General features: G+C 43.4%; 1 protein-coding gene across 3 annotated transcripts in view; it reads left to right on the top strand.

The window, feature by feature from the left end:
* Window positions 1–13,119, top strand: part of zmiz1a (zinc finger, MIZ-type containing 1a) — a 105,212-nt gene that overhangs the window by 80,150 nt on the left and 11,943 nt on the right. Inside the window, exons 7-8 of one of the 3 annotated variants that reach the window (XM_030070362.1) lie at window positions 5,878–5,913; window positions 12,260–12,395. In XM_030070362.1, coding sequence (XP_029926222.1) covers window positions 5,878–5,913; window positions 12,260–12,395 — 172 coding nt within the window. Of the gene's footprint in view, window positions 1–1,690; window positions 2,049–2,191; window positions 2,677–5,877; window positions 5,914–12,259; window positions 12,396–13,119 lie in introns of those variants that run through there. The other 2 variants (XM_030070364.1, XM_030070363.1) reach the window with 2 other exon arrangements.

Here is a 13,119-nt window from a genome sequence, read left to right as displayed (position 1 = left end):
ACTTGGCCCTTTGCTCATTTTATCATCACAATTTGAATTTCGGTTCTTTAACTGCTGACGTTGAAGTGTCAGGTTGTATTAGAGAGATTACAGAGTAAGAGGGGGCTTAACTTGGTTTGAAAAAAACGTTGGACCGATGAAACGAGGTGAACTTGGCTCTGGATTGTTGGAACAAGAGAAATAAATGCGCAACTCCTCTCGCCTCTGACATAAAAAAAGAATGTTCCAGCAGAACTGTGGCATGCTGTCAGCGCTCGGTAAATCAACAGCGCGTGCTCACAGGGCAATCTGGTGTTTCACGTCAGGAAAGCAACCAATTCGCTGTGTCAACAGTGACAGATAACTTCCAGGGCGTGGCTGTAACTTACACCACGTCCTGTGAAAAACACACAGGCGCACGCACGCACACACGCACACACAAGGATCGCAGAAGAGAGAGAGAGAGAGAGAAAAAAAAACATCTCACCAAAACATAACAAGTTGTAATTCACCAAGCAGAGCAAGCAAGCAACAGCTAAAAATGAGTGCACACTCCCCCTAGACTCTATATGCAGAATGTAAGCTTTCATCTGCCTCTGATGTTCACACATTCCCCCTGACTCTTCCGATCTGTCATGTTTTCCACTTATCTATCTCAGTTTACTTTGAATTGATTGATATTCTCACCCCCTTATCTCTCTCTCTCTCTCTCTCTCTCTCTCTCTCTCTCACTTTGACTCCCTCCCCTCCCACCTTCTTCCTCTCCATCTGTGATTTGTGTGTGTAGAACTAGAGGAAGGTGTAGGCACCCTTTGTTACTGACCCAATCAACCTTACAGACTTTTATATTTAATTACTGCTGAGTAAGAGCAGCGCGCTGAATTATTAACAGGATACAAGGTTTATTTTTAGCAGGCGGGCCTCTCCTCTGACACTCTCTCGTGGTTCGCCTTAGATGATGAAACCCCTTTGCAACACAACACTACCTTTAAAACTTCACTATTAAGTTTGCAGAGATAAAGCACATGGGGAAATACTTATTAGGGTAGCTATGTTTTCAGCTTCTGGCTGATTGGGTCCTCTATCACTTGCTAGTTAATTGGTTTGGTTTACACAGCAGAGAGCAGATTCATTGTGGTAATATCCCAGCTGAGCCAGCCATGCAGTTGTACTCCAAACACAGCAGACTTTGTTCTCGTCAAAACCGGATGAGCAAATTATTTAAATCCTCCTTTCTTCGGGGATGGGAGTTATTTAGCACCCACACCTCAGGACGCCCCCGAGGGCCCTGACACGCCCTTCTTCAAGCTGCTTCTGTCCAACAATGCCTCTGTTGTGCATTTGAATACAGTTTGGATATTTGTGAAACAGTGTTGATGACTGAGGCGGCCTTGCATGAGGCCAGTGGGCATTCACCTTTTAAAGCCGCACTTCTAAGGAAAGGAAAGGGACAGCAATGGGCGAGGTTGCTCCCGTTCATCTGGCCTGATTGTTTTCAAGTTGAGTTTAGGTCCAGGGCAGGTGAGGAGAAGATGAAGTCAGTATAATCTAATGAGATTCGCTCGCCCTGCCCTTCCACCTGCCTCTGCCTTTGATTCACTGAGCACTCAGAGGTTCTGCCGCTAGTCCCTTTTAGCCTGCTGCTGGGGCTCGTTTGCTGAATTCACAAAGTGGCCACTGATGAAGAGGCCACTTTGTAAAGACAGGGAAACGTTGTCAGGTTAGATTGTCCGATAGGCAGGAATCCCCTCTCTGATAGCACTAATGACTTGCTACTCGCCTGCCTTTGAATAGGCGATCCTCATGTCTCTCTCTCTCTCTCTTGTCTCTTTCTCTCTCTCTCTCTCTCTCTCTCTGACTCATTAGCTCCACCCATTTCTGCAACTTTGCAATCCAAGCTGACAGCATTTTTTTTGCCCTTCCTGACAAATGGTAGTAGTGCTGCGGGTTGTGCACGTGTGTATGTGTGTGTGTGATGTCTAAGTGTGTGATGGCAGCTTCACGGAACAGGGCAGAGAAGCACTAGACAGGAAGACTGAGCACATCAATAACAGCACCTCGCGACAGAGGTGAGAAGCACAGGAATATCTTGCCTTCTCTATCTCTACCCCTGTTTGTCTGCGTCGGCTCTCTGTCTTTATCTCTCTCTCACATCCTCCCTCCTCCTCGGCTGTCTTTCTGCTCCCTCTGTCTATTTCTCTGCCTCCCTCCCTCCTCTCTCCCTCTCCCTCCTGCTGTCTCCAGAGTGTGTTGGAGCCGGTAGCAGGTACAGCAGGAGCCCATTAGTGCAGAGCCCCGCTCTGATTGGATAAGCCGGAGAAACCGGGAGACTGCCTCTGAATAATTGATGTGCATTGTGCAGACACTGGACAAGGGAAGAAGACAGATCAGAGAGCAAGGGGAGAGAAAGACACAGAGAGAGTAAAAGAGGGGAAGAGAGAGAGAGAGCAAGAGAAAGAGGAGGAGGGAGAGAGAAGTAGTAAAGAAAGAAAGAGTGAGTGAGTGAGTGAGGAGAGTACGGGACATGTACAGAGAGCGAGGGTGAAAAGGCACATAGGCAGGAGGCTTGGAAGACGCAAAAGCTTTGAGAGTTGCCACTGGCCTCTGCAGGAACGGGAGTATTTGTGACACCTGAGTCTTTTCTCTGCGCTATGAAGGGAATGAGATGAGACGTGCAGGGACTTCTCTTGGCTCTGGGTAAGTGCAGGTACGTGTGTATGCGTGTGTGTATGTGTGTGTGCTGTCCATGTGTGCAACTTTACACAGAACTATTTAGTAAATTATTTATGTGAGAGAGTGAGTGAGTGAGTGAGTGTGTATACATGCATGTGTACTAAACGGGTAGGATCAGAGGTTAATAGAGGCCAACTGAGCAGTTGATTTGGGTCTGTTGGGTATAAGAAGATGCAATTAGGATTGACATGACTGAAACAACATTAGTTGACGAGGACTGTGTGTCAATACAACAGTTCCAATAGTGTTTTGACATTGTTCGGTCCATTGCGAATGTTAGAAACTGAATGATACATTACATGAGCGTCCACTCCACTGTCTTGTCTGTTAGTGTGACCGCAGTCCAAAGCGTTGGCTGCTTGCACATGAGAGGATCAGGACAGATCAGCTGACCACAGCTTGACCTACATGTTGTTCTGTCATGGGGTCAGTCAGCGTGTGTGTGTGTGTGTGTCTGCACGTGCTTGTGTTAGTGCCAACGTACTGCGAGCATGATAGTTCATGTGCATCTGTGGCAAAAGATGACCCACTTTTTCATTTTGGCTTCTTTTAAAGTTGCTGACCTGTTTGTCTGTCCAGCAATTATTAGGCAGAGGCTGCTCATAGAAGGACAGTGCAGGCAAACTGGTTCATAGAGAGGCCTGAGCTTGTATTTAATCATGCAATCTTCAGTTTGTTTTGCAAGCGTTAAGGAATTATTTCAGCAGGCAGCAGGAAGTCAGCTACGTCTCAATCAAAAAGTTGATTTTTCACAAAGGGAAACAGCATCAGTCAAAATGCTTTTCAATCAAAACACATGAATAAACTAGAAGAGTGCAGATCTCCACCAGGCTTGTCATGGGGCATGTGGGTGGTGAACAGGAAGTGCAGGGCTGTGTGTGTGTCCAGTGTGTACACATGAGAGTAGGGGAGACAATATGCAGAGTACGTTATCATACCACCATAAGTCTGACACAGGCATTTCAGCAGCGTACTTAATGTTTTGAAATGACCACAATGCTGTAATGTTTGTGTGAATGCATGCAACCCACAACTTACTTTGGTGTGCAACGGAGTGAGGCGTTCACCCTCAGTTGCAGTATAACACAGTTTTTTTTTTAAGGTTTTGAATCAGTGCAACCACAAGAGCTCATTGATCATACTGCCGTAACAGTGCACAAAAAAAAAAAAAAAAAGCCTGATTGGATCTGTAGTATCTAAGATTAGCTGCAGACAGATACATGCACACTGTTAGATATCCACAACTAAATGCATGATCCCCTGCCTGGCAGAGATAATTAAAGTCAGTCGCATGAGAGAAATGATGAGCTGCTAACATTCTGTTGCCTCATTCAGTCGGTGTTGAATCTAAACTTGAAACTTACACCGATGATTAGTAAACAGCCTGCCGCCTATCCACACGACTAGGTTTGATAATGTCAACGTAACCAGCCAGAGAAAACTGTAATCTTCCAGTGACCTATGTCGGTAATCATGTCACAACTTCCAGTGAACTGAGTGGAGCTGCAGCACTTCCTGTTAGTCAGAGCAGAGTGTAAACCGCTGAAACCTTCTGCATCCTCACCTCACAGCCACATGCAGCCACTCTCCCTCCCCCCGGACTTCCTCCTTTCTCTCCGGCTCCAAGGCATAGTGTGTCAGTTGCTTTACACAGTTCAGCAACCTCCCATGACTGCTCTCTGACTACTTCTCATCAGGCTGTTAGGTGACTCATCCATGACATTTGACTATGAACTGTATTTGTGCAGCCTACATTCCTGTTTGCCGTTTTTGCTTTGTTTGTGAATCATCACAGCGCTTGCCATCCCTCCTCCCACTGAAAGCAAGTGGCCGAGCAAAGTTGTATCGTGGTCTTTGAGGCTTCAGAGAGGAATGCCTTGTAAGACAAACTGATGCCAAGTATTGATAGCAGTGAGGGTGGAGCTCTCAGTGCCTCGGGCGTAGACACACTTGGGCCACATGTGTCGTACAAAGCACTAGTAATATTCTTCACTTTGGTGCCTGCAACAGTCTTTCAGATCACATCCATAATACATCACCATCCATCACACTTGTTTCAGTCAAGGTTTTTCAGCATCTTCTCATGGTCACCACTTCAATGCTGTCTCCCATGGCTCATCCACCTGTAATAGGCCTACTGCTGGAATTTCATCACTTTTTAATCATTGTCTTACATTATGAAACAGCAGCCCCAGGAAATCTCGGAATCCTTGATTGTGTTTTTCACCCTAATGATTTCATTGAAGGAACAACAGTGCGAGATGAAAGACATATTGTGGAAGTTGAGAAAAGTAGCGTGTCTGGTTATAATTAGGCATGTGATATTCACTAGTTCCCCTCCAGTGGCGGGGAGCTGTGCGTGGCTGATAAGAGCAGTTCATTCACAGCTTGCCGCTCTCTGATGTTCTTTCTCTGTGTGAGGTACTTTACTACATAAGCACATCCTCACAAAACCCTGCCACTGACTCTTTGTTTGTTTACTCACTTTTTTTAAAATAGACCTCAGTTGCCATACTTACATTGCACTCAGTCTGTGCGTTTGTGTGTGTGTGTGTGTGAGTATGCACGACTCTGTGTTTGTATGTTTATATGCGTGCGGTTCGGTTTGTGTGTACGCATGAGTGCGCACACTTACTATACAATATGTTTTGACTCAGATGCGAAGATGCTGTGTGATGGTCTGCAGTATCTAGCAGTTTTAGCATTACTATCTAGCACAATTAGAGCCGTGGCCGCCTTGCCGGTGTAGCTGTCGAAGGTCATGACCATGAACATCACAGAGCATCTGATGGAGATGCAGCTGCAACTGCAACCAAATTTCATATCCAAATCAGAATGCATTTGAGATGAGCGTATCTCATTCATGAAAAGGACAGATAATCTGTATGCTAAGTGCTAGGCCAAGAGCTATCATCTTCAGCCGCTGGCAAGCTCACAGTGTTATAACTAGACACACCCCACACTGCATTAAGACTATTATAGATTGTGTTTTGCAATAATAAGCCTCGATTGTTTGTTGTTTTTCCTGTGGCCACAGGGGATGTGGAGATCCCACATTTAGCACCTTTAGTTTAGCTCTAGCTGTGTTACTGCATTATGTTTGGTGTTCATGCTGATTCTTATAACCGTCCCCCGTTTAAAAATGTGTAATTTGAACCCCCACAGAAACCAACACCTGCAGGAGATGTCAGAGTGACTCAGGTAGAGCTACCCTCCCTTCTGGGCTGCAGCATCCCTTGGCTTGTGACCCACACACATCCCGGGGAGGAGGGGATCTGCCCACTCCCTTCATCTCCACTTGTCCACTGTCCAGCATCCTTCCATCTATCCTCTCCCCCCTCTTTCTGTTCACTTCTGGTGCGCTGCCAGAGGTCATGGTTGAAATTCTATCAAACCAGCACTGTGGGGAACCTGCATTGTGTTACCACTGCGAATAAACAGAACACAAAAAGGCACGCAAAACTCTGTCTTTTAATTTTAAAAAATAATCCAAAAACACATTTCCAGTTTGAGACAGATTTCAGATTTTGAATATTCTGAGACATTTGAGTCGTTAGCTATAGGCCTAGTTTTGGTTCAGTGTGATTTTTGACACAGTGCTGGCTTCCTTCAGGGCATGTTTGAGTTGTTCTGCCTCCAAGCCGTTGAGACTAAAGCACATTTGATATGCTCTTCTCTTAGAAGAAGTTGGCTGAACAGAGAGGGGAGCAGGATGGGGGATATCATTGGCTGCTAAATGGCTTCCATTACACTTCTGCAAAAGCATGACTTTTTATTTCACAGGATTTTATATCCCCTCCATGTTCGTCTTTTGCATAATGTTTTTCTACCCACACAGCATAGTCCTACCTGCCAGTGTTTTACAGACCCCCTCCTATGATATTTATATATATTATAAATTGCTTCTTTTTTGTCATCCCACACATCGTCTCAGTAGGCTTCTATGTGTAGTGCTGCAGTGTTCATGTACAGCAAAAGTGTAATTTTTCATGTAGTATTTTTTTTTATTGTCTGTGTTCTTGCTACCAGACCTAGAACTGCATGCACAATATAATGTGTTTCTATCAAAGTTTGGTGTTACAAGTGTGGCCTGTGCAGTGATATGTAAAATTGTATTGAAGTCTTAGGGCACTGTTTTTGTGAATCAAGGCAAAAGCACAGGAGTTGGCACAAACGCAGTGCCCTGCTTGTGCCCCAAAAGATCTTTAGTTAATCTGTGACCAGAGTTTCGATGAAGGTGTATGAGAGCCTTACGCTTCAGCTCACAAAATTCCAATAGCCAAACAAAGCTGGCAGGACAGGTATTTGTCTTCCGTCTGCATCTATATTTTTAGCGAGCACTTTAAAAGCACTATACAATTGTGCACTCCTAAGCCAGCGTGTGAATATATACCTTGATTCCATATTGTGCCATTATCACCACACTCTTGTAAGAGGGGTACACAAGCTTCTCCACAGTGCACAGGTGCATACCAACCTGGTTCGCTATAAATACCACACAGCTTACCAGTGCAATTTCCCACGCTCATCATCAGGGGTACAGAATCACGGATGGCGATATCCTCATCACTCGGCGGACACATTAGTTCACACAGCTCCATGACAGATCCTTTCTCTTCACTCCACATCTCTGAACACCCACACCCCACACCCGTTCACACCAATCCTTGCTCTCTATCTTCATCCAAAACACCGGGTTGCCAGGGGTGCATCCGTTTCATGCATCATTGCCTTCTCTCCATCGAGTTTTCCAAAAGTAGCATCTGAACCATGGCATTTTGCAGAGATAGGTTTATGGCTGTGTCGAACAAGATAATGTGGTGGTGCAGAAACATGGCTGCAAATGTTTTGGTAAAATTTGATAGTGATTTGATTTTAGTGACAGGAAACAATTTATTTTAGCAAATAAATAAATAAATAAATAAAACTGATCTCCACAAATCTCTGAAACAAGTAGTGAATTCGTGTTAGCCGGATGATTATGTGGAGTTTATTATGCAATCATGTATATAGCCTAATTGGGCTGTTGCCTCACCTGCAGAACTGGCAGTAGTGGCTTTATTATGCGCATGTAAATGTAGCCATTAACCACATGTGCAGACACATCTAACTTTGTTGTACGATGAAATGTGTTTCCATTATGTTGTTAGTCGCCTGTAGTGTGTTTAGAAAGTGTTTTTAGTGTGTCTGGTCGTTTTAAAATTTTGGATTCAGGAAGTCAGGTTGGGGGAAGGCAGTTATGTGATTTTGCGGGTCTGTGTGCATGTGCATCTTCACCCACTAAGGCCCAGAAAATAGCACAAACACCAACACTTGCCTTTAGATGTGGTCTGGGTAGGCCGAGGTGAAAGTGTAACAGTTGATTCACTGCCCAATTTGATTTGATACTCCCTTCTGGTGTGCTTACACACCCGTTTCAGTCATTTTGGCACAACCAGTGTTATGACAGGCCACAAAATGACTGAATGTGCACATTCAATAATTCTGTAGCGTGACAAAATCTGCTTGCACCCAATGAAATTGCCACTTCACTGGTGTAAGGTCAGTGCGCTTGATCTGCACTGGCAACAAAATTAGGGCCTTTAGGCTCTCTGTTATATTGTTTTCTTTTTGCAATATAGGCCATTTGTTGTGTAAGCCATGAATGAAATTATACTCTTGCACAGCTGATTGACAAGTATTACAGCATTTACAGTAATGCGGTCACATAATGCCCACGATGAAACCTTTATTCCAGAGGAGGCTTGCCGAGCACATGTGCTCTTTTTCCTTGCTTCAGTTACAATTATTGTTACCAAGCAGCTGCCCAGCACAACCACAGTCCTCTACACTGGAAAGAAAAAATCTCCATCTGAACAAGTCATTTTGCCTCATATTCAGTTTCAAAATCATTTTTTTTTCTCATAAAACAAATGAAAAAAACTGCCAGTGGGATGAGATAATCTCGCTTGTTTCCAATATAGTTTCTGGAAACAAGTATATATTTGTTGAAACAAGGCAGAATAAGACAAATCAGCCCAATAGTAACAAGGAAAAAATCAAGAAAATGTTGGAAACAAGTTGATTGTTAGCAAGTAAAACAAATTGGCACTGGAAACCAGTGGGATTATCTCATTCCATTGTCTTATTTTTTTCCACTTATTTTAAGAAAAACAAGATTTCAAGAGTGATTATAAGACTAAAAGACTTGTTAAGATGGAGATTTTGTGCAGTGCTCTGCTGGCCATCCAGCTTCTCCCCTGAAATGGTTGGAGATTTAATGCCTTACTAAAGGGCACTCCAGCAGTAATTGTTAATGGAGGAGAGAGTGTGTCTCAATCGCTTTTCTCATCCTGATGGAATTGCATGCCATATTATGCGGCAGGTCTAGGCCTTCGTATTTAGAACGTGTCAAGATCTTACAAGCAAAGCAGGTTGAGATCCTGTAACTAACTAGCCGCACATGTAAACTCAGTCCTACACTGAGATAGTTAGCACTTTGGCATGCTTTAACTGGCAAATGATACGCTCTGTAACAGACTGCTCTTGCTACATATACACACACAGCCAATTGCACACACACGCACAGCATTGTCAGAGTTCATAGTAATTAGTGTTGGGGTTTCCTTGTAAAAGTGGAGTTGTGCACACACTTTGTCATTAGTTAATGGGCCTTGCAGCCTGTTACCAGGGCTTACTCTCCTTTCCTGCTGCTCCCAATGGGGCTGAGGTGAGGTGACAATGAGCCAAGGCTTCTGCTAACAGTCAGTCATACAGCATTAAATACAGCCTAGATGAAGAGGTCCCATATGTCCCCGGGCATTACTCAATTAAAAACTGCAGGTTCTAGGAAATGAAGCCATTCGGAAAAGGTTTAGAGGAGTTTTCTGCGAAATCTGCTTATACTCTGTTCTTTCTGGTAGATTGGGGGGGCAGTAACATGTGTTTTTAGTTATTCAGTGTCACAGTTTACTCATCATGAACCCGCTGCAAATCAATCTTAGCGCAGTGACTGAAAGGATTTGGTCCACATCTTTGTTTTTAGGTAACTTGCAGGTGCAGATTCAACTAAGCCTCACGCACCTTGTAATTTTTTACTTAAACTGCCACTTTACATGCTGTCGAATTTTAATTGAATATTTAATAAGCATTGTGGATCTGAACACGTTTCCTCTGACTGTGGAAGCCATTGATGTACAGTCATTACTGAGTGAATAGGGTCATAAAAAAGAGCCTTTAAGTAGTTGACCTTGCCTTGTCTTCACCAGGTAGCTGATAGAACCTTCACCACAAAGGCTATGATTTAATTACAGAGCTATTCTGTGGTTTAAATGAAATGGGAATAAATGAAAAAGGGGGAGAGAGAGAGAGAGAGAGAGGGAGAGATGGCGAGAGAGACATTGCTTTCATACTCTTTTCTGCTGTTTCTCATCTTGTCGTTGGCTAGATTGTCGGTGCCCTTGGCATCATCTCCTCTTTGTTCTCCATTAGCGAAGATAACAAAACATCCTAATTAATACTGTTTAAAGAGAGCAAAGTTTAGATAGATGGATCAAAATGGAGGTTAACATTCAAGAAAATTACAAAAAAAAAAAAAAAAAAAACAGAGAAATGTGCATGTTAAAGACATGTTTGCAGACAAAGAGACACAGAGTGAATAGTGTAGTTGTAGTAGTGTAGTAGTGGATGGTGTTGGCAGGGGTTTTGACACGGGACTGCGCAGTGAAAACAAGGTCATGTGCACTTTACGAACTTTTCTAAATATGCGAGGTGCCCTGAGCGGACCCTCACTCTATTATGAATGACTTCTAGCCTTGGCAGCTTGTTAGGTTCAGCGGCCCGTGGTCATACTGATATGATAAGTCACCACTGGTCTTCTTTTTTCTCCTCTGACTCTCTCTCTCTCTCTCTGTGTCTCTCAGAGCAGCGCCAGTGCTTGGAGCTGATCTTTAGGTCTAAATAGCGGGTTGCCAGTTGAAGAGACAGGCCCTCGGTGTGGAGGTGGTGATTTAGTGGGGAGATAAGCTCTCTGTAATGGCAGGGTGGAATAATTCCTCTTTAACTAGGAGGCTAGGCTCTCTCCACCCTCTAGAAAAAAAAATACTGCTGTTCTCTTTTGTTCCCCTTTCCTTTCCTCTCTTCTTCCCCTTGTCTCATTTCCTCTCTTCTGCTTTTCTCCACTCTCCTCTCCTCTCTACTTCCCTCACACGTCTTTTTCAATACAGCTACCTATTATATCAAATATCAACAAATAAAACAAACACATCATACATGAAAAGCTTGAGCAATATACATGATTATATACAGGCCACAGCTTGCGCAACACATTGCAAAGTGATAACATACTGTCAGGGTCTGCGGTTCAGAAATAAAGAACATGATTCATTCTTTCATTCACAGCCATGGTTTTATTATTAAATTACGAGGCATTTTGATAAGCATTCGTTGGTCCTAGATTCAACAAACTTGCACCTCACAATGCAGCACCAATTTAAGTGTCATCTACAGTTAAAAACTCAGACGCAAGGCTTTCTCAGGGCACTGATATTATCAAAGCTCTAAGTCTTAAAACCACAGAAATGCGACTAGTTTGCCTGGCTCTTTCACTGCAAAAAAAGATGATTAAACAGTTATTTAGCCTAGTACCTTGACCTAAAGTTTTCTTTTTCATACAATAGAACAAGTAAAAATCTGCCTTTGGACCATTGGATTTGCCACTGTTTCCAATGGAGTTTAAATTTTCTACAATTGAGTGCTATTGATTAGTCCAAGAGTATCAAGATCACGTCAGCTGATTCCTGAAGATTCTTCAAACAAGTTTGTTGGCACTAGAAAAAAATGAAACTATCTCATTACTCTCATTTTTCCCCCCTTAGTTCTTTTAAGAAAAAAAAAACATCCCCTCCCTTGTTTCGTTTGCTGCTCTGGCTACTTCCTACATAGATTTTATCTGCAGCACCACATTTTCTTTCTCTGTCTGTCTCACACTCTCCATTTCAGCCTTCCCCTCCCTCTGACAGCGAGACTGCGAGGTCCTTTTCACAGTACATAAATCACAGTTTTCAGTTTACATTGCCGGTTTACAGATGACACTGCAGATAGAGACGGTTTGATTCTGTATGTCTGAAATCCACATTGGCAACAGTCAACAGTTTTATTGGGTTAGGCTGCCTCCTAGAGGCTAAAACAATAACTTAAGGCTTCAAAGTGCTGCACACAACAGGAGTTCATGAAAGACAACTTGCTCTATCAATTAAAAAGGTCAATCTTTTCATTTGATGTAGGCATTTGAAAATATGTTTTAACTGATGCTAGAAACAAGAGGTCTTAAATTGCAGTTTGTTTAAAATTATGTGTAATAGTAAATGCACCGTGCATACTCAAATAAATAAACAACGCAGACCCATTTCCCCAGTTTGAGGGAAGGAAGACTGTTGGACAGTGAATGCATTTGTGTGTGTGTGTTTGGCAATGCACGTCCTCATACTTCAGTGTGCGTGCATACCATCCTGTGCGGGAAGAGACTAACGTGTGCAACTGTGTATGTGTGTGTGTGTTTCCCTTGCAGCCCTGCTGTCGTCGTGGTGCGAGGAGCTGGGTCGCCTCCTCCTGCTGCGTCATCAGAAGAACAGGCAGAACGAACCGCAGGGCAAAGTCCCCATGCAGCCCAGCATGAACAGCATGAAGCCCGGCCTCACACACAGGTCAGCGGAGACTCTGCGGCTCACCTCCCGTCTCTCTGTGATGTCGTTTTAATAACCTGCGGCCACGCTTATCTTGATATTCAGTTCAATTCAAGGTTATTGTTGTTCCACTTCACGCGCGTCCACAGTGAGATGAAAACTTCTTTTTCCCGGGTTACTGCCCTCTCCAAAAACAAGAGCAACATGGGAAATACAAGAATGAAACGGTGTGAAAAACAGATGTATAATGGTGGGTCAAGTCAGGACGGCACTGGCCATGGCTATTGGGTTGTAACCATGGACCTTTTAAATATATCATAGCAAGACTGAAATTCTTACCTTTAACATGAGGCACCACACCGTAGGTTAACCGGCCGGACCAGGTTATTACAAACTGCTGAAATAGTCCTCAAAAACATGCTTACCCAGTGAACTCGAGATGTCATATTACTCTTTAATTTCCAGTATTTATATTGGCGTTCAAATAAAGTGATTAAAAACATGCTTACCCGCATCTTTTCCCTTAAAAGAGATCAGGCAATCAAAGATCAAAACGAAATCACTGTGCAAAAGACTTAACAACTCAAGGCACATTCAAATTTGTCTTTCATCAACACACAAACACACACCTTGATGTCAGAGCCATTTTCAGTTTTTCATCCATGCGTTCATCTGTTTTTGATGAAAGTGCCATTTCATCCAGATCAAATTTACTTTGGCGTGCCTTGGCTCTAATGGTATAATT

The sequence above is a fragment of the Myripristis murdjan genome, chromosome 15 (assembly GCF_902150065.1).
Source record: "Myripristis murdjan chromosome 15, fMyrMur1.1, whole genome shotgun sequence".
NCBI lineage: Eukaryota > Metazoa > Chordata > Actinopteri > Holocentriformes > Holocentridae > Myripristis > Myripristis murdjan.
This window is presented reverse-complemented; position numbering and strand designations above follow the sequence as displayed.